Genomic DNA, 25,566 nt, shown 5'->3' with positions numbered 1-25,566 from the left:
AACAAATATTAGACCGGCTGATTGACAAAGCGCCCAAAAAGATGGGAGTTGGCCATCTTTTCGCTTCGCGCTGCAGCTTCAAGGATCTATGTGGCATGCTTTGTGCTTTTTCATACAATTCATCTTATCTGTCAAAGCGAGTCTGTCACGTAAAGTGAAGCAAAAGTTTTATGTGGCATCAGCTTAAGCATTACATGCGTCAGTGATGGAAAAGTAGGCACAATAGTGCCATTTTTGGCACTTTCATTCACAAGGGCATTTTTGGCACAATGCATTCAGTTTTGGCACAATCATAAATTATAGAAATTATAGAAAAGTGAAAATTAAAAGCACTTAAAAACTTAAACAAGTAATTTTAAGCAAAAAACAAAACCGACTTCAACTCTCATATAAAAATTTAAGATTATCGTTTATTTATTCATGATCCAATGATCTAAATTAGTATAGGACCACCTGTGAGTTAACACCTTTCCTTTAAAAAAATTACAATTATAGAAATCGGTTAACGTGGTCCAAAGGTTTGCGGTAACATACATAAAAAAATATAAAAACATATTCCGTCGAATTGATAACCTTTTCTTTTTGTGAAGTCAGTTAATAAGGCTCTCTATATAAAAGTAATAAAAATTATTCAATGTAAAGAAGAATAGTCAAAACTGGTTAAAATGTCGCACTGCCATTATTTCGTACATAGGTATGTATATGTGTAAACAGATCCGAATAGGTATAGGTAATTGGAATATTGTGTTTTTTTTATATTTATTGTATGTCATTTTTTTAAGACAAGTACAAACTTAGAGCTATGACAACCGAAGTCTTAAGCTTGTATCTTGTGTTATTTTACTATGATTTTACTCTAATAATTCAATAAAGTACATTAAAAATACTATTTATAAAAATACATATGTGGTTCTTAAAAAGCCTTAAAAGAAATTAATATCAATCTTGTGGCACTTTCATTTCCTTTTTGGCACTGTTTTTGCAGACCATTAGGCACATTTTGAAATTTTGGAACTCCATCCCTGACATGCGTATACATGCGAGAGCGTTAGGCACGGTGCACATTAGAGCGATCCGATATGCGATGCGATATGCGATACGATACGCGATACGATATGAATGCGACATCGGCATGCTGAGTACGTGGGAATTGGTAGGATGCGATGAAAACTGTGCACACTTGCACGACAGCGACACCGCTGCGATATAATATTGCATGCGTATCGCACGTGCAACACGATTTTCTGAGCGAGGTGAGAATAGTATTGCGCGGCATTTTTTTAGCAGTAAGCAAGATCGTTTCACAGGCGGAAGCATCTTCCTCAATTTTTTTTATTCAAATTAATAAAAAAAAAACTTGTTTATGGAACTATACCAAAAAAAAAACTACTAGTATGGCATGGAGAAATATAGCGTCCGAGGTCAAGGACACAGATAAATGCACAAAAGAATATTTTTTGTGATGGTTTATTTGTCTTTGTTTTCACATCTTTAAAAAGAAATTTAAAGAATCCAATATCTTTAAACCTATTTATTTTTGATTTTGAATAGCAAAAAAGATTTGGTGTTTATTTAAATGTTAATGATTAAATATTTTGTTTCAAATATTCAAATAAATAGTAATCAATGTAATTAGAAACAATTAAGAAATAATCATCTCATTGTATGTAGGTAATTATTTTTGATTATTTGTTATATTTTTACATATCGTCGTTTAAAGTACAAAACCGCGTATCGTCATTCTGCAAACCCGCGTTACTGGCATTACCTGCCAAAAATTGGATTTGCTCACACAGCCTCTAGGCTCAATCCTTATCCATTTGCCCTAAAATATACTAGCCAGAAATGCGATTGCTTTATAAAAATTCTCCGATCTTTAACATTTTCTTTATTAATTCTTTTTATAGATCATATATCTTGTTATATTTTTACATATCGTCGTTTAGAGTACAAAATCGCGTATCGTCATTCTGCAAAACCGCGTAACTGGCATTAGCTGCAAAAAATTGGATTTGCTCACACAAGCTCTTGGCTCAATCCTTATCCATTCGTCCTGAAATATACTGGCCAGGTATGCGATTGCTTTATAAAAAGAGAACCATTTTGAAATATGAGTGATTTTACTCTCTAGAAGATAATTTACATAAGTCACCTACGCGGTTTTGCATTATCTTGATACGCGGTTTTGCGTTTTGCAACTGACATTGGCTGCCAAAAATTGGATTTGCTCACATAAGCTCTTGACTCAATGCTAATCCATTTGTCCTAAAATATACTAGCCAGAAATGCGATTGCTTTATAAAAAATCTCCGATCTTTAACATTTTCTTTATTAATTTTTTTTATAGATCCATATATTTTGCATTCAAAGACAATTGAAACACGTTTCTTGTCGAAAAATGGAACATTAAGAAAATTTACTGTTTGAGAGTTTATTTTTTTTTTTCCTTCCATTCGGCTTTGTTTACTTTTAAATCTGTTAGAATGTTTAAATTTAATCGCCGCCGGGAATGCGAGATCTTGTATTCTCTCATTCTTGGTGTCACATTGTGGTCAGTGTTGGACAATTTTTGCTCCCAAAATTAAAAACATGAAAATTATCCATTTGCCCTGAAATATACTAGCCAGAAATGCGATTGCTTTATAAAAAATCACAGATCTTTAACATTTTCTTTATTAATTCTTTTTATATGTCATATATTTTGCATTCAAAGACAATTGAAACACGTTTCCTGTCGAAAAATTTAATATTAAGAAAATTTACTGTTTGAGAGTTTATTTTAATTTTTTCCTTCCATTCGGCTTTGTTTACTTTTAAATCTGTTAGAATGTTTAAATCTCATCGCCGGAGGGAATGCGAGATCGTGTATTCTCTCATTCTTGGTGTCACATTGTGCTTAGTGTTGGGACAATTTTTGCTCCCAAAATTAAAAACATAAAGAAAATTATGTCGAGCAAAAATTAAACTACTCCAAAACGCGAATATGTGGTAGACTTCAGCCTTTTTGTGGTAGAAGTGGTAGATACTCAAAAAAGTGGTAGATCTACCACAATGTGGTAGAAGTCCGATCACTGATGAAAACGCGTTCACTCTTGTATATGTACATCAGACATGGACACATTTGCCCTTACGGGCAAGCGAGCCCATTTCGCGGGCTAGATCAGGGGAAAATCATGGCCTTACGGAAATTGAGAGCGGTGAGGGAATCAGGCTTGCCAGCCTCTCATTTTTGTATTTATTAAAAATAAATGAAAGCAAACATTTGGTTTACATGTTTTTTTTTATGTGGCATTTTAGGTGGCGAACTGTTATACAACCGAAAGAGAAAACACAAAAACAAAATATTTCCGCTCTTGGCTTAAGTTGACGTGTTGAGTAATCACTGATGATTTCTTACGGTAAGTTAGTTTAAGTTAAGTCTAGACTAACTGAGCTTTTAAGGGGGTAACGAATCTTACTAATACACGTATACCAATGAGAGCCACTGCACCAGTGTTGCCCCTTTGTGAATAATTCCTCAAAACGTGAGGAATTTGAGAATTTTTATTTTGAGGAATTTTCTCTCAATACAAGAAAGTTGTTAAATCGCTCTGCAAATTGTTGAACAAAAAACTTTCCGGAGGTTTATAAAGAACGAAATACACCACACAGGCGGCTTGTCAAACATTATTCAAACCTACTTTTCCCATTTCGCGATACACCATGCAAACATGACTCGTTCAAGCAAAGAATTTTAGTTTTCTTCCGGTTCACAATGTAAAAGGGTTTGGTTTTTTTCGATTTTTCTCCCTTGCGTCCTCATTCGGTAATAATTCCATTGCGAATGAGGCGATTTTATCATACACAACGTAAGCGGTCAAATCAAAAAAAAATTTATTTTTGTTCACATTTCCCTGAAATGGCTTGTCAAACCTTCAAAAACCCCCATACATAGCATAAATAGCTTTAAGCAAGGGGATATTTCGCTTGGCTTGTCAAGCCGTGCGTGTGGTGTTTTTCGCTCTTAAGCACACCTGCATTTGCTGCTAACAGCGTTGCCAATAACAATTTTTCCTACCAATTTTCTTCCCAAATCCGACCAAAATCGTTTACAACCTACCAAATAAATTTCAATCATAAAAAAGGATTCTGAAAGCATACAATTCATCTATTTAAGATTAAAAGTTCCGAATACAAAACATTTACATACATACATATATGTACTTTGTACATTTTAAAACAAACAAGAAATAAAGAAATGCGGACACAGTCTTAGGCACAGAGATGAGATCATTGAAAATTTTTTGGTTCTATGAATTATATACATATGTACATGTTATGTACCAATAAGTTAATTGTTTTTTTAAAGTAAATTTAAATCAATTAATTGCACATGCAAATCTTTAGCAGCTGACCTCACATCAAGCTCACTTAGCCTCAGTAAATTCCACTGCGTGGTTATTATATCAGGGTCGCAATCTATGAGGTGGGGAAAATTTAACTAAAGAGGTAAAATTGGTAAATCTTCGTTAGAAACTACACTCTAAAAATTTTTGTTTAAATTATTATTTGTTAAACTTATCATATGTGTGGCGTAGAACAAATTTCAAATTTGTTTTTTGAGTTTTAAACATTTATTGTTCACATTTTCACAGTTTACACATAAAATGTTTAAAATTTCCTCCAAAAAATTTTCGTTTAAAATTACGCATATAAAGAGAGGTAACCAGTTTCCTCTCCTAGTGTGTGCAAAATTAAACAATGTCTGTTTACTTTTACATATCAAATTTGTCAAGTAGCGCACACAAGGGATGGGTTTTGGGGCTAAATTTATTATGATATAAGAAATTTTGAAAGAAAAAATTTTCTTTTCCAATTCTTGTGCGTCATTTTGTAAGAATTTTTCTTTTTTTCTTGAGAGCTCTTTAAAGTTTAACTGCGAATGAAAACATTGTCCTAACACTTTACAGCCTAAAAAGTTTACCACTGATATATACTTAATAAGCATTCGAAGATTTAATTTGCTAACTTCGAATTCGTTCCACCAAAATGAGCTACATGATAAAAATACAAGTTCAGTTAAATTTTCGTTATTCGAATTATTAAAAAATGAGAAACCAGAAATCGACGAAAATTAATAAAAAAGTGTAAAAATTTCGTGAAATTATTTAATTTATTTATATTAAAATTCTTTTGTAAAATTTTGTATTACTTTTGAAAGTTGAGTGCATCTTTAACCGTTAATTTTTTCATGATTTAATGATCGGATCTAAACCAAATTACGAGACGACCCTTAAGGTGCCATCTTTCCGGTAAAAAAAAAAAAAATAATTATTGGAATCGGTTCACGCGGTGCAAAGTTATGCGGTGGAATAAATAAAAGAAGTAAAAATACTCCGAAGAATTGATAGCCTCCCCGTTTTGAAGCCGGTTAAAAATGTCTGAGTTCTTTGTAAATTTTATGTAAATAAAGTGCAATTGATGATACTTTAAAAAAGTTTATTTATTTATTTCATACTGTAAATAAAACTTTCATAAATGTATTTTAAAGAGCGAATTTTCAGTATTTGCTGATAATATATATTTAGAAGTATAAACCCTTTCCCCCCAAAAATATATTCCTGCGTGCGCCCCTGGCCCCTGGTATTTATTATTTGTAAAAAATATATTTTTACTTTCAAAATGTTTGTAATTTTAAACATTTCATGTGTATATTTTAAACAACTCTTGTTCAAAATCAAATCTTGATCATCTTGTGCGTATACTTGAACAGATTCTGGTTGAAAAATAAACACTTTTCAGTAGTAGTTTTACATGCACTTTTTAGAGTGTACCTCAGCTGGTGTTATTATTTGTAAAAATTTTATATCTTCACGCTGGAAATCAAAACTTAAATTTATTTGGTCCAAAAACTCTATGTAAAACTTTAATATATTGGTTTTAACTTCAAGGATTCCAGAACAATTGACATCACATTACATAAACATCTTAGCATTTTTCTAACAAAAATGTCAGATATTTCAACATTATTATATTCATTTTTAAAATCAAAACTAATATGTTACTGATCACAGCTTTTTTAATCAAGTTACTCAAAATTAAGAGATAATGTACTTTGATAGTTGCATATAAGTATGGCAAACGAGAGCCTTCAGCTTGGAGCTCTTTGTTAAGATTGTTAATTATGGGGAAAATTTAAGATAGAAATAAAAAATAGCATTTGGTTTTGCAACACATTCCTTCTGCCAGCTCTGCAGATCCCATGCAGTTTACTTCGTAAAAGCGGGAAATAAAATAAAGTTTCAAACTATCCCATTGCTCAATTCCTGGACAAATAAATTTTTGCGCCGAGTCACGAAAGGCAGGAGTTTATTAAGTGTCGAGATCTAAAACCAAGGCGAATTTATACAAGGTGGTGTTACTGGCGAATTTAGATTTTCGCCGCGGTTCGTCAAAATGATGTGATTGTTGTAAAATGAATTCGCCTTGTTTACAACATTTCGACATTCAGAAGGACCGCGGTGAAAACCTAAATTCGCCAGTAACACTACCTGGTATAAATTCGCCTTATCTAAAACTATTCAGCTACAGAACCAAATTCATCAGCTGATTATTATGTATTTATGTTAGTCAATCATTTATTTAGAGAGGATAGTATCGCTTTCTTAATGCTGTAAAGCGTATCAGATATATCAAATGTGCTGGAATGAGAGTTAAAATCCTGGCATAAGTAACGGAGTAGCTCGTGTAATTCAAAATTAGTTTTACAAGTTTTTAAAAAAAGGCGACAAAAGTGTCATGATACCCTGGATGGAACATTAAGGCTAACTTCATCCAGAAGAAGCGGACTTGAAATTAACATGTCAGTAATTTAACCATAAAAAACACAACGCTTCCTAGTGAAAGCCATCGTGTTTGAGATATGCCCAGGATTTTGTGGGGTTTTACCGAACAGTAGTCCTGAAATTCCTGCAATTCATTTATCCTCTTTAGACTGTGGGAAAAGAAACTAAATATGTTGCGGCACAGTGTCTCAATGCTTTTCGGCAGTTTTTTACAAGCGTAGTGTGCACTTTATATAAAATAAATCGGTTTCTGCACTCAATAATGTTTTTATCCCGCTCAAGTATCCAGCCATAACATTGGATCCATCAGTGACGAAACCAATTAGGTTTCTTATTTCTAAAGGCAGGATTGGCAAATACTTAAAAGGTACAATTGGCAAATATTTATATGCAAAATTTGTTTGAAATGTATATTTTTATAATTAAGAATTTAAAAACTTAGTTCAACTATCCGACCAAAATCTTACTTTGCCGACCAACCTACCAAATGAAAAAGAAGCGACCAAATTTGGTCGGAAAAGACCAACAGTGGCAACACTGGCTGCTAAATATTCAAAATGTTATCTATAATTTTTTTCATTCCATCGTTATATTTTCAACTTATTTTGAACTTTCAAAATCTATCGAATGGAGAGAACACGCATTGTTCAATCATAAGGATATTAATATTGATTCTTCATTAGATCCAGAAAATTATAGGACAAAAGTTTTTGAATTGAAAGATTCTGCAGGTTCATATACATATGTTTCCCAATTAAAAAAATGATGTCCGCATTACTAATATAGCTCTTTTCTAATGCTTCAGTAGAACGTATATTTAGGACCAGTTTTTCAGTGCACGGCCGTGATTTAAACTCAGTTTAAACGCCCCATCTGGCTGGTTTAAACTATTATCAGCCAGCTGTTCAATTTATACTCAGTTTAATTGAACTAAGTTTAAACTGGCACTAAAAAACTGGCCCTTAGCAGTTTAAAAATGTGTAGGACTGACTTGAGGACCAGATTGAGCTCTGATATAGTTGCAGAAATATTATATACAAACCAAGGCATACAAAATAACGGTGATACTTTGTTTGAACCGCAAGAACAAATGTACCAATTGAATTGGAGAATGTAATTAATTTGTATGCTAAGTACCTGTAAATATTAAATAAGAAAATTTGGAGTATTTGTTCGGATTTTGAGGATTTTGAGGATTTTTCATTTGTTTTTGAGGAATTTGGTAATTTTTCTGTGGCAACACTCCATACTGGAGTAAAAAGGCACACATTCTCAAACGTACGCCACATACATGAGTAGCGGTGATCACTCCCACCATGCAAAACATGAGAAATAGGCAACAATCGTCAATTGCAACAAATTGGCGACTCCGATTTATTGCTGTGGTGATAAATCGGCAACATCATTTCTTTCATGTCAACTTTGGAATAAATAAGATATATAAAATTCGCAAACTTATAAATTTCCCGTCAACAGTATTATCCAAACTCGTCTAATTTATATCAAGGACAGAAGAACGAATTAATTCCGTTTCTAAGTTCCAATTTTGTAAACAAAAAATAAATCAAGTATTAAAAATAATAAAATTATTCCAAATGTCGCCGGAAACGATAAGAAAACGACTCATTCAGGTAATAAGAAAATGACTCGCCCGGCGAGTTGCCTTCGGCGGACGTTTTAGAGCGACTGGTAATAGGAAATCGATACTATGGCAATAATACCGGCAATAAATTTGTTTCCGAGGGCGAGACGTTTTCTTATTGCCGGCAATAAAAATTGTTTGGTGGGATACCACAAGTAAACGCGAGCTGAAAGTGTGATTGTGTTCGTGTGCCAATTACGTTTGAATGATTTTGCGTTCACTTTGTTAGGCACGGTGCACATTAGAGCGATACGATATGCGATACGATACGCGGTGCGATATGAAATGCGCGCAGTGCACATTAGAGCGATGAGATATGCGATGCGACACGCGATACAATTTTGTGATAGCTACACAAACTTTTGTGCCCTTATAAGCTTGTAAATGATTTGTAAATGAGTTGCTTCTCAACCGAGTTTGGACCTTTCGAATAATGGGTCTATGTTTATATCTATAAACTTTTAAAAAATTTAAGAGAAAAGTATATTTAATATCGAGTAAAACTGATGTTTATTTTTTCAAAGTCGGCTAAAAATTAAATGAGATATTCAAATTTTCCATGACAAATTATTTCTGAATATTGCGTTCACTACAGGGAGAAATCAGTGAAAGCTGAATTAAAAAAAAGGTTAAGCAAAAATTTTTGAGTTGTATAGCCAAAAATATTATTTTTCTCATGAAAGGTTGAATAACTTTTCCCCGATTTTGTAAAGTAAAAATCACTATATATTAGATGTTAATTTTGCATCAATTCAGGAGTAGTATAGTTGCTTTATAGAATAGTGCGTGAAAATTTTGCCAAATTTGAAAGACGAAAAAAATCATATATCATTCGAAAGGTCTAAACTCGGTATATAGTCAACTGAGTTCCAAGCTTATAAGTGCGGAAAACCAGTTTTTCAATAGTAAATCAAGATTGTGTGGGTGTTTGACAAAAATTTCGTATCTCGATTCTTACTTCACTCGGCAAAACCTACCTGAAAAATAACATGACTTAACAGGTATTTTTACTTCATTATTTTTTGTAGCATTGTGTAATAGAGCACCCAAACTTGTACTTTCTCTATTTTATTTAAAAACTTATTAAGTATAATAAAATAACATTCAAGAAAAAAACATATCGTCGTTTAAAGTACAAAACCGCATATCAACAAAATGCAAACGCGTATCAAGATAATGCAAAAATGAGGTTGCACAAATTATTTTCTAGTGAGTAAAAACACTCGTATTTCAAAATGATTCTCATTTTTATAAAGCAATCCCATTTCTGGCTAGTATATTTTAGGACAAATGGATAAGGATTGAGCCAAGAGCCTATGTGAGCAAATCCAATTTTTGGCAGCCAATGTCAGTTACGCAGTTTTGCAGAATGACGATAAAAGGTTTTGTACTTTAAACGACGATATGTAAAAATATAACGAATATTTTATTCGTTAATTTTGAGCTCCAGGCCGGTTTTTAAATAAAACATAGATTTTGCAGTTCTATGTTTTATTTAATAACCGGCCTGGAGCTCAAAATTAACGAATAAATTATAATAAAACGGCCAAAAACAAAAAACTAATCAATATAACGAATAATCAAAAATCACACTTTTAGCAGGTGTTGCCAATCGGCCCTATGCTGAATCTCGTCATCGTCACTTTTACTGACGATGACGATATTCAACATGGGGCGGAATATTCATCAATTAAATAGAAAAAATTTAAAACGCGAAACTATTGCATGAAGTGAAAGGGTGATAATAACCTAACCAAAGGCTTGTGAAATGGACCATTTTCAAAAGATTTGGACCAATGGACCGAACGAAAAGAAATGGACCAAATTTGACGTCGTCCATTTGGACCAAAACGGCAACCGTGATTATATCTGATTTCTTCTTTTAATGGTAAATGAAATGAGATGCTAGACACAGCAGGCAAGATGATGGAGAGTCTGCTCAAAATACACTTAACGTCAGCCATAGAAAGTGTGGGAGGCCTTTCACCCCAACAACATGGCTTCAGGAAGGGACACTCAACTATAGAAGGAGTTGGCGAAGTAGTCGAGGCGGTACATAAGGCCGAAGAAGCCTGCCACCAGGCACGGCCAATAGTGTTGCTAGTCACATTGGACGTCAAGAACGCCTTCAACTCGGCAAGATGGGACAACATGCTGGAGGCCTTGGAACGGTCATTCAAGGTTCCAACATACTAGCTAGATATGATCCGGAACTACCTCAGCTACCGTTGGCTTTTGAACGACACAACACAAGGACAGAGAAAGAGACGTATAAACGGCGGAGCGGCACAGGGGTCTGTACTTGGACCGGACCTCTGGAACGCCACGTATGACAGTCTGTTGCCTTCGCGGACGACGTGGCCGCCGTCATAACAGCAAGAAACGTCCAGCTAGCACAGCTAAAGCTAAACCAGGTTATGCGCAACGTTAGTGGATGGATGAGCGAGCACGGTCTGCAATTGGCTACAGCCAAAACAGAGATCGTGCTCCTCACCAGGAAATGGATCCCAACAATTATAAACATGATGATCGGACCTCAACTCGTGACAACTTCTAGGTCTACAAAATACCTAGGGGTGAAGCTTGACATCAAACTCACATTCCGCAGGAAACTTCTGATGACAGCAGTCCAGTCGGTGCTCCTGTACGGGGCAGAAATATGGGCCGACGCATTGAAAGTCAAAAAATACCGGATTTAAATGTCTTCGGTCCAGCGCAGAGGGGCACTACGCATTGCTTCTGCATACCGTACAGTATCCGCAAACACGGTTCTAGTTATTTCTGGCGTTATGCCAATTGAGCTACTTGCTTACGAGCGAAAAGAGATTTACAATCTCAGTGCCGAGATAGGTCGAGCACCTGCCGCGGCAAGGGCGCGCGAGCAACTAATCCAGCAGTGGCAACAAAAATGGAACGCGAGCACAAAAGGTCGATGGACGCACACCCTGGTAGCCGACCTTAAAACATGTTTGAACAGGCCGCAAGGGAAAGTGGATTTCTACATGACGCAACTCCTCACCGGTCATGGTTACTTCCGAGAATATCTTCATAGAATGGGAAGAGTGGACTCACCGTTCTGTTACTACTGTGGAAACCGCGAAGATAACGTGCACCATACATTCTTCACTTGCGAACACTTCTTGATTTCCCGCAGAATGTTGGAAGAAAGATACGGAGACATAACTCCGAACAACATAATTGGGGTAATGATCTCCAGTGCAGACTAGTGGAAAGCAGTTGGGAGATACGTGAAATTTGTACTCCGCTGCAAACGAGAGGACGGATGTCTACTGAGGACGCTCAAATGAAAGGCCCCTACAAGACAGCAGCCCGAGGCTCTAGCAGCGCGCTCCTGCATCTGTAGACATGCAGAAATGCGGTGCCAGATGCGCTATTCTTGCACGGGCGGTGGGAGTTTGGGTTTTGGTGGGTAGCCCAACATGCTTCGGTGGGAGTCCCACACTTTGGGAAGGTAGTATAAAGACTAGCGTCCTCGGCCAGTGCATAAAGCATTTCCCTCTCCTAGGAACAAAAAATAAATAAAATAATAATAATAATAATTTATACGATGGTGAATGTTTCAATAAGAGCGCACATAGTAAAGAATAAAGCGTAATGCACTCCCATTAAAATATACACGTTTCTAATCGACTCTTTGCCTGCCCCTCCACTTTGTGCTTACCCTAAGACTTTCCACAGGATTTTTATACCCGAGCGCACTTGTTTAGTTTTATTATTCCTTGTGATAACATCTTTGTTATGGATACCATTTAGAGAGTTGTCTAAAGCAATTGAGGATCTTAACTATTAAAGCCTCAACACGGCTCGAATTTTTTAGGAAGAAAACATCATTTATTTTCTTGTCTTGATTCAGGTCACATAAAACACATTTACTGGCACTGCATTATGCTCTGCAGTGCTGCATAAAATGCACGAATAAGGGCTCGTCAAGTCCCTGTCAAAAGTTCGGCCCTTCCCCACCTCTAGTGTGAACAAATCACTATTGTTAAGTCAAATTATTTTTCCATAAAACTTCAATGTATGGTTTACATTTTCTTATCTAATATGAACAATATTATCAAAAATGTTACATACCTGTTGTAGCTCATTATTTTTAAATACCAGCGGCAGTATATTAATTAGGCCGGATAAGACGTTATCCTTGACAAAAACTAAAGCAGTGCTGTTTTGAATAAACCGCGGAGCTCTAAAAGATATCATGGAAAAAATTAAAAAAAAAGAAAATTAATCAAAATATTGTATGTTGCTGATATATATATATATATATATATATATATGATGTATATAACAGCGTAAGAGTTTCTGCCTAAAAATGCGAAAACGGAGTATAAACAATAGAAAAGGGTGCAATAACTGTGTACATCCAAAGCGAAGATTCTAACAATAGTTTACTATTGTTAACTGAAAAAAGACAATATTTAAAATGCAAAACTACACTTTCTAAGTAATATATTCCTCCAAAGAATCTTCCATGGTCGAAAAGCCCTCACGCTGCAATTCTAGGTCCCGCAAGAATTCTAAATTCTCAAAGTACCACAACGTGGGCACATCTTCAGAGCCTGCTCCAGATTTCTCACTTTTCCCAATTTTGTTGCAATTTTCGCCTGTGGCAGGCTCGTATGCCCTGATATTTTGGCAGTTTTGTCTACTTCCCTCTACTTCTCCAGCATATTTTTCCATGATTTTTGTTTTTATTCCTATCTTTATTTTTTCACTTTTACTTTGCCAAATCGCAACTTCTCCCTTCAAAAATTCAAAAAAGAAATATCTTATAAAAATCGCTTACTTGCAATGTCCCGCAATGTGCTCACTTCAATGGTTCAAAATACCCTGATATGACGAAATGGGTTAAAAGTAAACTGATATGATGACATGGGTTAATGTTCGCCACTAACGGTCGAACAAATCAGAATTTTCAAACCCGCCTCATTTCTTCGCGCACCACACCACTAACGAGAAAAATGACATCGAACAAGAACAAATCAGATGGATTTATTCGCTGTTAGGGCCTAGCTGCGCACACACGACTTGTGTGTGAAAGCCGAGTAGCTCCCGGAGACTCCCGTGTGCACCACTGACGTAAATGCTGCGTCAAACATTCGCGGAAAGTTGGTGTGGCTGGAGATACTAATCAATGCGAAGGCAATTTTGTGAATTGCATAAGATTTGCACCGTTCATTAGATTTTCTAAAATGAAAGTGCTTGGCCTCTGATGTGCAGTAAGGTTATAGTTTTTTAATAGGGTTGCCAAGGGCTTTTGAAATTATGATATTTACACCGTCTGCCGGATTTTCAAATATGAGGTGTCCAACGAAGAAACTTGCCCAACAGATGGGAAAGTAGGGTTTAGTTTATTGAATATGGTTGCCACTGTCTTATATGCCCTTGTTTTCAGCTAATTAAGTTAAGCGACATTTGGACTAGTTTTTACTATATTTCCTTTGTATACCAGAAAAAACATTTTTCCTTTTGTTTATTTTAGGTTTGCATTTTTTCTTTTATAAAAGTCTGACCCTTTACATAACCAGCGCCACATAAATCAACATTTCAAACTTCGTACAAAAATTCAACATACTTTATCAATTATTTACACCCAAAAATCTCAAAAGGAAGTCGCATTGATTTTTAATATTTTTTTTGGCTCACAGTGTTGTGCATTTTCTTCCATATATGTAAAATATGCTCTATAATTTATTTTATAAGGAAGCAAAAATCAACGCGATTTTCTAGCGTCATGATATTTGCACTTTAAAGGCCAGTATGCAGCTATTAAGAAAAGCAAAAACTCCGTGTAAAATGACGTACAAGAAATGGCTAAGAAATTTTTTCGAGTCAAATTTCTTTAAGGCAGTACGAAGTTCTTAAGAAATTTGCTACACTTTCTACTACGGTTATCCAAAGTTTTTTGTGAAAAAACGAGCACAAGGCAACCCATGTTTGCAACAGAAATAAATGTCCGTTCAATTATTTCTTGGGGAAAGAGTGAGGCAACAGGCTGTGAAGTATCAGATGTCAAAATTCCTTGGACACACCCACGAAATAATGGCGTTTTTCTCTAGACCGTTTTCTTGAGAGCTACATACTGGCGTTAACCTACTAAAATTTCATGGGCTATAAAACTGCATACCCAAAATGCTTCTGAAAATTCTGAATAAAAAATTTGAAATTTTTGGGGGATTTTGGTAAATTTGTTGAATTTTTATAATTTTTGTACAAAGTTTGAAGTGTGAATTTATATGGTGCTTGTTATATAATGCGCTAGACTTTTATACAAAAAATATTAAACATAGAGTACTCAAAAGAGTGCTCCAAAAAAGGTAAAATCGGAATTTTAATGCTAGGATCGCAAAAATATGATCCTGTTTGAATATTGCTTCGCTTGGTCCCTTTGCTCTCACCTTGATCTCATACACACTTTCCGTTTGAAAGAAAAACTTTGGGTTCGATTTTAGAATGTACAGTGTCCGTTTATTCACAAGCTTTTTAATAGGCACAAGGTTTAGCTCAAGTTAGTTATTGGGATTTTGATGCATATTTACATATACAGGAGTTGTTCCCTTATTAAAAACATATTGATGTAAAGAGATTAACAAATTACTAATTTGTAGAGGGCGCGTGCGCGAAGTTCGACGATAAGTGCCGAACTGACTTTCACATAACTTGGCACAAAGATGGTAGGCGGCCGTGCCCACTCGGGAATCACTTTTCGGAGTCGCCTCGACACCGCTGCGGCCAAAGGATGCGCGCACGGCCGCCGAATTAAGTTTAAGCGGCGACTTACACACTGTCACTGTGTACTGTGGTACTGTGTTTTTAATCAATAAATATCTAGAGGGTGCTCAAAGCGCTCAAAGTTTCCCATGTATTTTATATGGCAATAAAAAAAAACAATTTTTCATGAAAATGGTATAGAATCCTTGAAAATCAATATTTTTCAATCGGCAAAGTGCATTTCTCTTCAGGAGACTACTTTATACGAGCATACTTTATATGGCAGAAAATGTACAACACTGTCAGCCAGATTATTAAAAATAAGCGCCTTTTACTATTGTCTTGAAGTTTGCACTTTAACCCCCCAAAATTAAAGGGGCTATAACACTGCGCCCCTAAAAGAAAGTTTGAAATTTTTGGGTGTTGCTAATTGATACAAGTTTGTTGAATTTTTGTACGAATTTTGAAGTGTTGATTTTTGTGGAGCTGGTTAAGTAAAGGAACACACTTACAAAAAAAATGTAAACATAAAAAAAAAAAACAAAATAAAATAGTAAAAACTAGTCCAAATGTCGTTTAACTTAATCAGCTGAAAACAAGGGCATATAAAACCCTATTCAAAAAAATAAATCCTACTTTCTGTTGGCCAAGTCTCTTCGTTTGACACCTCATATTTGAAAATCGGGCGAACGGTGTAAATATCATAATTTCAAAAGCAGGTGGCAACTTTATTAAAAAACTATAACCTTACTGCCGCCAAGGTTTGACGCAGCATTTACATTCACTTATAGCTAAAATATAATGCCGACGAACGGCGAACTCACCACAGCGAAATTTGCGCTGTCAAGCATATGAAATTGAGCACAGCAAAAGCGAAATGCGAAATTCGATATGCGGCGTTTCATGGCGATAGAATTATTTCTATCGCTCTGCTGGGCGATGGCTGCTTTTTTTGATTTCAAAGTTTTAGAAGAAACCAACATAAACACGAATTATTTTTGCTGTTTGAAAAATGTAATCGCCGGCGAGATTCGAATTATTTGATTCTAATCGATTCTTTATATCAATCTTTCTTTTAGCTGAAAAATCTATAAAACAGCCGTCAATCATAGCTCATAATGCTATTAAATATAATTAGTCAATTAACATTATTGTAAACGGGGTTTAAAAATAAGTTCTAGCAGTAAATTTTTGGAAAAAATGCTTAATTTGCTATAAAATGTGTGATTGGCACATATTCACGGTACTGTTTGATGTGGAAAATAAAAAATTTTAATCCCCCCTTATAATTGTTTCTTTCCATAAATTCATTTCCACCATATCTATGAATATGAGTCAATTATTCTTACTTAACCCTTCTGCAATGTTTGGCTCAATATGACCCAATTTTCATGAAAAAATCTTTAATTACAGAATTAGGCAATTTTAAATAAGCTGCGGCAGTGTCTATTCGTTAAAAGTGTAATCAGCTATGGTTTTGCAAAAAAAAAACAGCTGAAGCTAGCTAGAAGGCAACATAGTTTTTCATGCACCCGCAGTATTTTTGGGTCATTTTACCCAGATTATTACTTAGTATTTAAGGGCACACAAACGGCAATAAGGCAAAATTTGCTTTATTTCACTTTTAAATGGGAAATAATACCAAAATCTGAGTTTTGCTTTTGTTTGCGCTAGCCCCCTTCACCTTAAGTATGTTTATTGATTAGAGAATTTCACTTGTTGATGTCGCTGTGAGCCAAGCGGGAACAGTTACTCGTTACTCCAATTCCTTTTTCTCGAGTCCTGTTACCCGCCTGGGATGTTGAGTTTCGCCTTCTGCGATCACCCAACACTCTGCCACTTTGGAAGATATAACCTTTTGTTACAGCATTTTTTATACATATAAATATATATGCAATAAAGTGGCAGTTAGGCACTTACATATATATAGGTTAAGGGTTAGGTTATCCAGACTGCCCTCATCCGTACAGGAAAAGGGCACACTTAAGCCTCCATGGGCCCATTGTGATACCATATTTGAGACTCGTAGCGTCCCTCCTCCTACCTCAGAAATTGAACCAATTTATAGCTCTGATGAACCCAGTTCAGCCAGACACTCGAAAGAATAGCGAAGGACAGTGGCACAGGTAATGCTCCACGCTCTCGATTTCCTCCTCATCGCGGCAGCTACGACAGTATTTGTTTGGCTGCAGCGTGGGTTCCCATAAGGCAGTGCCCGGTGAGAATTCCAATAACATGGCGGAGCATTGGTCGCTCCAAACGGAAGAGAGGGCGAGATCTACGCTTATCTAACCTAGGCCAAATGTGTCTCGCTATCCTGCACGTGGGCTCCGCGGACCATCTTACATTTGCCCATTCGATAAAGTTATTCTGCAGCCAAAGTTTACAGGATGATAGCGGAATACCCGCATTACGAGCGGTACTGATCGCAGGCAGTAGGGTTCCTTTCCGAGCCAGCTCGTCCGCAACACAGTTGCCCGGTATGTCCCTATGACCTGGTACCCATACAACTTGAGTAAAGTGACTCCTTGCCAGCTCATTTAGAGTACGTCTGCATTCCATGACAATCTTCGATGTAGATTTGTTACAATTAAGTGCTTTGATAGCTGCCTGGCTATCAGTAAAGATAGTTACTGCACGTAGATTAGTAGGAGAATCGATCAGCCATCTAGCAGCTTCGTAGATTGCTGTAAATTCGGCCTGAAACACGCTACAGTAATCTGGCAGACGGAATATATCCCACTTCCTACCTTCAGATCTAGCTTGGAGCCATCGGTGTAGATGGCTGCTGAGTCAGAGTAAGAGATCAGGATTGAATCCTCCTCCCACTCACCCTTTGAGGGGATCCTTGTCTGGAAGTGATTCTTTAGTCCAGCAGGCGGGACTGTGCTCTTTCAAAAGAGTGTCCAAATCTTGTATCACTCCACTTGATCAGCGCGTTTAATCTAACAGCATTACAACTTGCCTGCAGTTTGCCATATAGGTCCACAGGCAGAAAATGCAGCAAAGTCTCTAGGGCTTTAGTCGACGTTGAGGGCAACGCCCCCGTGATCATCATGCACGCCACCCTTTGAACCTTTGTCAGTCTGCTTTTGATTGTAAGTTTGTCCATGGATGGCCACCAGACCGTGGCCATAGAATAGAATGGGACGCACTACTACTGTGTACATCCAGTTCACAATGTGCGGCTTCAAGCCCCACTTTTTTCCTATTGCTGATTTACAGACATACAGGGCAGTTATAGCCTTCTTGCAACGCTCTTCAACATTGCGCCGCCAAGTTAGCTTTCTGTCCAATACAACGCCCAGGTGCCTAACTTCTTCCGAGAGGGCCAGCGTAACACCGTTCATGGAAGGAAGTTGCATCTGGACAGTTTTAGTTTTCTTTGTGAAAAGAACCACGACTGTTTTCCCTGGATTGACACCAAGGCCAGATTCCTTGGACCAGGTTTCCATAACCCGTAAGGCACCTTGAACCAGGTCACATCGAACTTGGGGGTGCTTACCTTCCGCCGTCAGGGCCAGATCATCAGCGTAGGCAACTACCTGACAGCCTGTGCTCTACAGCTGCGACAGCAGAGTACTCACCGTAAGATTCCACAGGAGTGGGGAGAGGACACCGCCTTGCGGGGTGCCGCGGTTTGCATACCTTGTTACCGATACCTCTCCTATCTCCGAGTATATAGTTCTGCAGCCCAGAAGGCGATGAACAAATTCTACCAGAGGGTATATATACTAGTGAAAAGTGAAGTATTTCATTTAATTTGTTGAGAGATTTTTTTGCGGGTTAATTCAACCTCGAAGGACTTTAGGGATTCGGCACCTCCTCGACCCTGGTTTGCCGCGGAATTCAAGAGGAATTCCCGGCCCCAATTCACCGCGTCCCGAACATGGTCCTTCCAGCCGGATCGGCTTGAAGTTTTTCGTGGTTGACCCACATTTGTTTCAAAATAAAGTAAAAGTGAAGAATTCGAACAATTTTCAAATATGAACATTTTTCCGTAAACTGCCAAGTTGCCTTCATAAAGGAGAATTTTTATCGCGCCCCCCGTTAACACGTTTTTTTATTTTCTTGTACACGTCGAATCGTGTGCAATTAAACATATCTTAAAGTTTTTTATATTGCATTCATTGGTGAAACCCGCCACCAACTTTTGTTTTTTATTACATTCATTGGTGAAGACCCCCAGCAATTTGACGTTTCCGAACGCACCCAAAGAAACATAAAAAATACAAAATAAAAATCGTTAGCAACACGTTGTGGAAACGCGGCAATTTTGGTAAAAAATACGTTTACGAATTGTTTTCCTTATATTGCCACGCGGAAAATACCTTAAATCCGAGGTAAGTGACATAAACTCGGTTGGAGCCATTTCCTCTACCCCGTAGAACAGGAGCAGCAGAGTTGCAGGGCAAGGACACCCCAACAGCCGGAGTACCGGTTAAATAAGTATTGGAATAGTAAGTATATTTGTAGTACTAATTGTGTTTATTTGTAGCAGCAGAACACAAAGCGAGGGCGTTTTAAATATAGTGCATAAATTTGCCAGTGCTCCAGCCAAAGCAGCATCAACTGCAACCATAAATCTGCCAGCGTTCCAGCAGCAGCAACTGCAAATACAAATCTGCCAGCGCTCCAGCAAAAACAACACGCAACAATAAGGCCCCCACCAAGTGGTCCACCGCGATAGCAGGTTCAGCAACCCCCCCATTTTTTCGCACTGGGAGCATGACCTACCGGCAAGTCTGCTCCGCATACTACTGGTCCGCGCCGGCATAGAACAAAACCCCGGACCATGGACATGCAGTGTCTGCAACCAAAATTTACACCACTCATCCACCTCAGTCCGTTGCAACAGCTGCAATAACTGGTGTCATCTGAAAGCATGCTCAGGCCTCCGGCACCATAGGGAGTGGAGTGCTAGCTTTGTTGCATCGTGCTGCAACAATCCACAGCAAGCGCAGCATTCCACACAAACAGCGCCCGCCCAACCAACAGCCAGTGGACCAACTCCCAGCAAACAACCCCGGACATCCACTCAAAGCAGATGGTACTGCAGCGTCTGCCACAACCTTATAAGGCGAAACACCACATCCGTAAGATGCAACGCATGCAACAACTGGTGCCACCTGAAACGCTACTCCGGCCTCATACACCATCGCGAATGGAGTGCTGCTTTCACTGCAGCCTGCTGCGCTGCTACCACACAACCCCAATCGCCTGCACCTACATCTGTGCCAATGCCAACGCCAGCGGCAATCCCACAACCGCGGCACACGGTCGCAACCACACCGGCACCAACACCGGTGACAACACCAGCGGTCGGACCACCACACCCGCAACAAACACAACAGGCACAGAAACCAGGTCAGGCAGCGCGCCAGTACTCCCTCACCCCGCGAATTACCATCAAACTATTGCAGTTCAATTGCAACGGACTACAAAGCAAGATCGCTGAGATAGTCAGCTTCATGAGACGCAACAAAATCTCAGTCGCGGCGGTACAGGAAACCAAACTCCACTCCGGCTCTAGCCTTCAGAGTCAGGATGAGTTCAACGTCATCCGAAGAGACCGCTCTCGCGGCGCCGGAGGCGGCATCGCCTTTATATTGCACAACGCGATCCAATACCGGCTCATTACCCCCCGAATCGCCGCCAACGACACACTCATTGAGCACCAAGGCATGGCAATCAAGTCGGGAGATACTGAGCTGGAAGTCGTCAACGTGTACATACCACCTGCCACCAGCTGCCCAGCAGGGTATCGCCCGAACATAAGTGCGCTACTTGAAGGCGAAAGCCGGGTAGTGCTAGGGGATTTTAACGCGCACCACGCACTCTGGTACTCCAACCTGGGCAACGACCAGCGGGGTACACTAATCGCAGAACAAATTGACGACTCAACGTTTTCCACTGTAAACGACGATGCCCCCACCAGGGTCGCGGGTGACTGCTACAGCTCGCCAGATATCACTATAGCAAGCGGGGGTCTGATAAATTGCATTGGTTGGCAGCCAGTGCTCACGCTCGCATCAGACCACCTGCCCATAGTAGTCGCGATAGACCACCCAAGAGATTTTGTCACATCCGAAGACCGTACGTATATGAACACCAAGAAGGCCAACTGGGATGGTTTTACGGAACACACAGACCGCAAATTCAATGCTTTTCCACCACCAACATGGGCCCGCGAAGCTGAGCGCAACATCCGCCGGACCATCAACGCAGCAGCCGCCCGCTTCATACCAGCCGGTAGGATTGTCAAAATCCGCCCGGGCTTTCCAGCTGAAGCGGCGGGACTCGCAGACGAGCGTGATCGAATCCGCCAGTCTAATCCTGGTGATCCCCGTATCAGGGATCTCAACAAGGACATTAACAAACTGGTTAACGAACACAAGTGGAAAACGTGGAATGAGCACCTCAAGACCTGCAATCTCCCCAGCGGAGCTAGTAAACTGTGGACGACAGTAAAATCTCTCTCCCATCCGGCGAAACGCAAGGACAATGTTGCCCTTACATTCCACCACGTCGGACCCACGGACGTGCATGCGCTTTTTCAGCCGGAAGTTTATTGCAGACCCGGAGAGAGACAAAGCCCGCCGCAGTGTGCTACGTAAAGCACACAAACTCCGCCCCCGAGACACACCAACGTGCTTTACACCAGAAGAGACGCAGGCAGCTGTAAAGAACGCCAAAGCATCCAAGGCGTTAGGCCCCGACGGAATCTCGATGCAGATGCTGAAAAAGCTAGGACCAGTGGGAGTCGAACACATCACATCAGCTTTCAATTTGTCACTGTCCACCCTGATCATCCCTGAGATGTGGAAAATGGGTAGGATCATCCCCCTCCTTAAGCCAGGTAAGAAGGCGGACGCAGGAGACTCTTACCGGCCAATCTTCCTCCTATCCCCAGTGGCAAAGACAATGGAAGCACTACTCCTCCCCAGTCTAACGAAGCATCTGCAACTAGCCCAACACCAACACGCTTTCCGCAAAATGCACAGCACAACCACTGCATTAAACGCCATCACCACACAGATAAGCGAGGGTCTGAACCAACGTCGACCCGGTGATAGGACGGTCCTAGTGGCGGTGGACCTGTCGAAAGCCTTCGACACGGTAAACCACGCGACCCTCTGCCAAAACGTCCCCGTCGCTTCCGGATCGGACGAAGCGGTGGATAACCAGCTATCTGTGTGGACGCCAATCATCGGTCGAATTCCGAAACGCCGAGTCCAAGCCGCGTAGGATTAAACAGGGGGTCCCCCAAGGCGGCGTACTCTCCCCGACACTGTTCAACCTCTACATGGCGAAACTCCCTCCGCCGCCAGCAGGAGTTAACTTGGTGAGCTACGCCGATGACTGCACGATTATGGCGACGGGCCCCAATATTGACAGCCTATGCGGGAAAATCAGCGACTATCTCACCGATCTTGGAAATTTCTACTCACCACGTATAAAGCAATCGGCCGGTCGGTGGCAAACTACGCAGCGCCAGTATGGACGGCGGGTACCAGCGATACGCAGTGGAGAAACTTACAAACATGCCAGAATGCAGCTCTACGCACGGCTACAGGCTGCCATCTCATGTCGTCCGAGCATCACCTCCACCAAGAAAGCCAGATGCTGGCGGTGAAAGAGCACAACACGTTGCTATCGAAGCAGTTCCTCGTGGGATGTTACCGTGGTAATCACCCCAATAACGCCCTGCTTCGAAATGAACCGCCTCCCCGACATGTCAGACGTCACCTGCACGACTGGAAATCCAACGTCGAGCCGTGCGTAGACCACCCATTCGACGCAGAGAAATACAGAGCGGCGCTTAACCACCTACACACCGATGCAGTCAGGTCGAGTCTTAGCACCAGAAACGACAACATCGTTCTAGGTGGTCGACCGCCACCCATCAACATCGACGAAGCCGAACTGCCTAGAGAGACCAGGTGCACCCTAGCACAACTCCGTTCTGGGTGGTGCCGCAGATTAAACAGCTATCTCTCCCGGCTGAACCCAGAAGTGGCAGACACATGCCCTGCATGCGGGCAAGGTCCACACAACACCCAACACCTCTTCGCATGCGCCTCTAACCCCACGACCCTGACACCAGAAGCACTATGGACCACGCCTATAGACTCTGCCCGCTTTCTCGGCCTCAGGCTTGTCGAGTTAGAGGACGAAGACGACCCTTGACGAAACCCCGGGGGGTTGAGTACTTCTGCTACAACAAAAACTCGACCCACGGCACAGAACACCATATTTGGATGGATGATCTCGGGAGGCACCATCTACTAGTGGACAACAGTAACCGATTGGCCTGTAAAATCAAAAATGAATTGTAAATGTTAAAATGAATAGTAAAATGAATTGATAATACTCTAGTTAGGTTTATTGCAGCGACACTGCAAGGCGGGCGGCATGTTTACGCTAGCCCCCTTCACCTTAAGTATGTTTATTGATTAGAGAATTTCACTTGTAGATGTCGCTGTGAGCTAAGCGGGAACAGTTACTCGTTACTCCAGTTCCTTTTTCTCGAGTCCTGTTACCCGCCTCGGATGTTGGGTTTCGCCTTCTGCGATCACCTAACACTCTGCCACTTTGGAAGAGAACTCCGATCACTCAAGTAAGGTCCTCTAATTATTAATACATTTTATATAACCTTTTGTTACAGCATTTTTTATACATATAAATATAAAGTGGCAGTTAGACACATACATATATATATTAGTGAAAAGTGACGTTTTTCATTTAATTTGTTGGGCGAATTTTTTGCGGTTTAATTCAACCTCGAAGGACTTTAGGGATTCGGCGCCTCCTCGACCCTCGTTTGCCGCGGAATTCAAGAGGAATTCCCGGCCCCCAGTTCACCCCGTCCCGAACAGCTTTATTTCCAACAAAGGTTGAAAATAAAACAAATTTTGCCTTATTTCCCATTGCTTATTTATACTATTTGTAACAAAAACAGTTTACTGACAGAAGGAAAAAGAACTTTGTTTATTCCAAAAATACAATTAAACAAATATTTTTACTTATGAAAAGTCTAACAAAATATAGGGAAAGCGTCGTCTTTAATAACTGCTCGGCAAATTGGACATAGCGCTTTTGTATGAATTTTGTCTGCATGCTTTTTAATTGACAAGTAATTTTTAGCATAAAAAAAAGACATAACTCTCATATAAAAAAAAAATATATATATACATATATATATCTCATGATCCACTGATCGGATCTTAACCAGATTAGTATGGGGCCACCTCTGAGACACTACCTTTCCTACCTTGTAAAAATTATTATCGAAATCGGTTGACGTGGTCCAAAGTTATGCGGTAACATACATTTAAAAAAAAAATAAATAAATAAAAAAAATAAAATAAAAAAATATTCCGACGTACTAATAACCTCCTCCTTTTTAGGAAGTCGCTTAAAAATATTGCTGGAAAACCTTAAAATCGTTGCATGAAACCATGAGGCAATAAACAGGTGAAGTAACAAAACAGGTTTCTCGCTTTATCTTCTGACATTCGGCTGCCTTCTAGACAAATTTTAAAGGCAATTTTTCATATAAGGCAGTGTCAAGATCTTTCTTCTCGATCTAATTACTTCACCTGGTATAATTCCGCCATGGCATGGAACAAACAAAAGTTGACGTTCCTGTTCGCAATATATGTATAACACAGAGAATATTGTTTTGATATTTATGCTCAGTTAAAATTTCTGCATTATTTATTTATTTATTTGATCTACAGAAAAATGTTTTCTTACAGACAAATGAGAATTTAGATATATGGTAATTTATAATAATAATAATAATAATAACAGCATAAAATAGCAGGTTTGGTAGCTGGCGAGGCCTAGTCTTCAGTCGACTTTTGTGTGCGGCGGGCGGAAAGACCTAGATTCCGCTCCGCGCTGCGGACAGGCTGTTGATCAGGCCGGGTTTCCGATCCTTGTTCCCGAAGACATTACTTTGTATGTGTGGCAGGCGGAAAGCTCTGGTTTCCGCTCCGCGCTATGAACAAGCTGTTCAGCATGGTCGGAAAGAACGAGTTTCCGATCCATGTTCCCGAAGTCATTACTTTGAGTGTGTGGCAGGCGGAAAGCTCTAGTTTCCGCTCCGCGCTGTGGACAAGCTGTTGATCTTGGTCGGAAAGGCCGAGTTTCCGATCCATGCTCGTATTGTCTTACGCGGTCGCGAAAATATACGAAGCCGATTACAGTTGTACTAAGCAGTCATAGATATTGTGTGATTTATCTTTCCCGGTTAAAGATATTAATTTATTTAGTTACAAAAAAGCGATTCACGTTTACGTTTACCTCATAAACTGCATATTTTCTTTTAAATACAACTGAAAAGTTCTAAAGTTAGAAAAA

General features: G+C 39.4%; 1 protein-coding gene across 1 annotated transcript in view; it reads right to left on the bottom strand.

Annotated features, from left to right (window-relative positions):
• LOC118744132 overlaps window positions 1-25,566 on the bottom strand; it is a gene marked incomplete at its 3' end in the record, with an annotated part of 159,471 nt that overhangs the window by 60,452 nt on the left and 73,453 nt on the right. Inside the window, 1 exon segment of the mRNA XM_036476882.1 lies at window positions 12,562-12,673. Coding sequence (XP_036332775.1) covers window positions 12,562-12,673 — 112 coding nt within the window.

Source organism: Rhagoletis pomonella, unplaced genomic scaffold, assembly GCF_013731165.1.
Source record: "Rhagoletis pomonella isolate Grant_MI unplaced genomic scaffold, Rhpom_1.0 Rhpom_scaffold_00008, whole genome shotgun sequence".
Classification (NCBI taxonomy): Eukaryota; Metazoa; Arthropoda; class Insecta; order Diptera; family Tephritidae; genus Rhagoletis; species Rhagoletis pomonella.
This window is presented reverse-complemented; position numbering and strand designations above follow the sequence as displayed.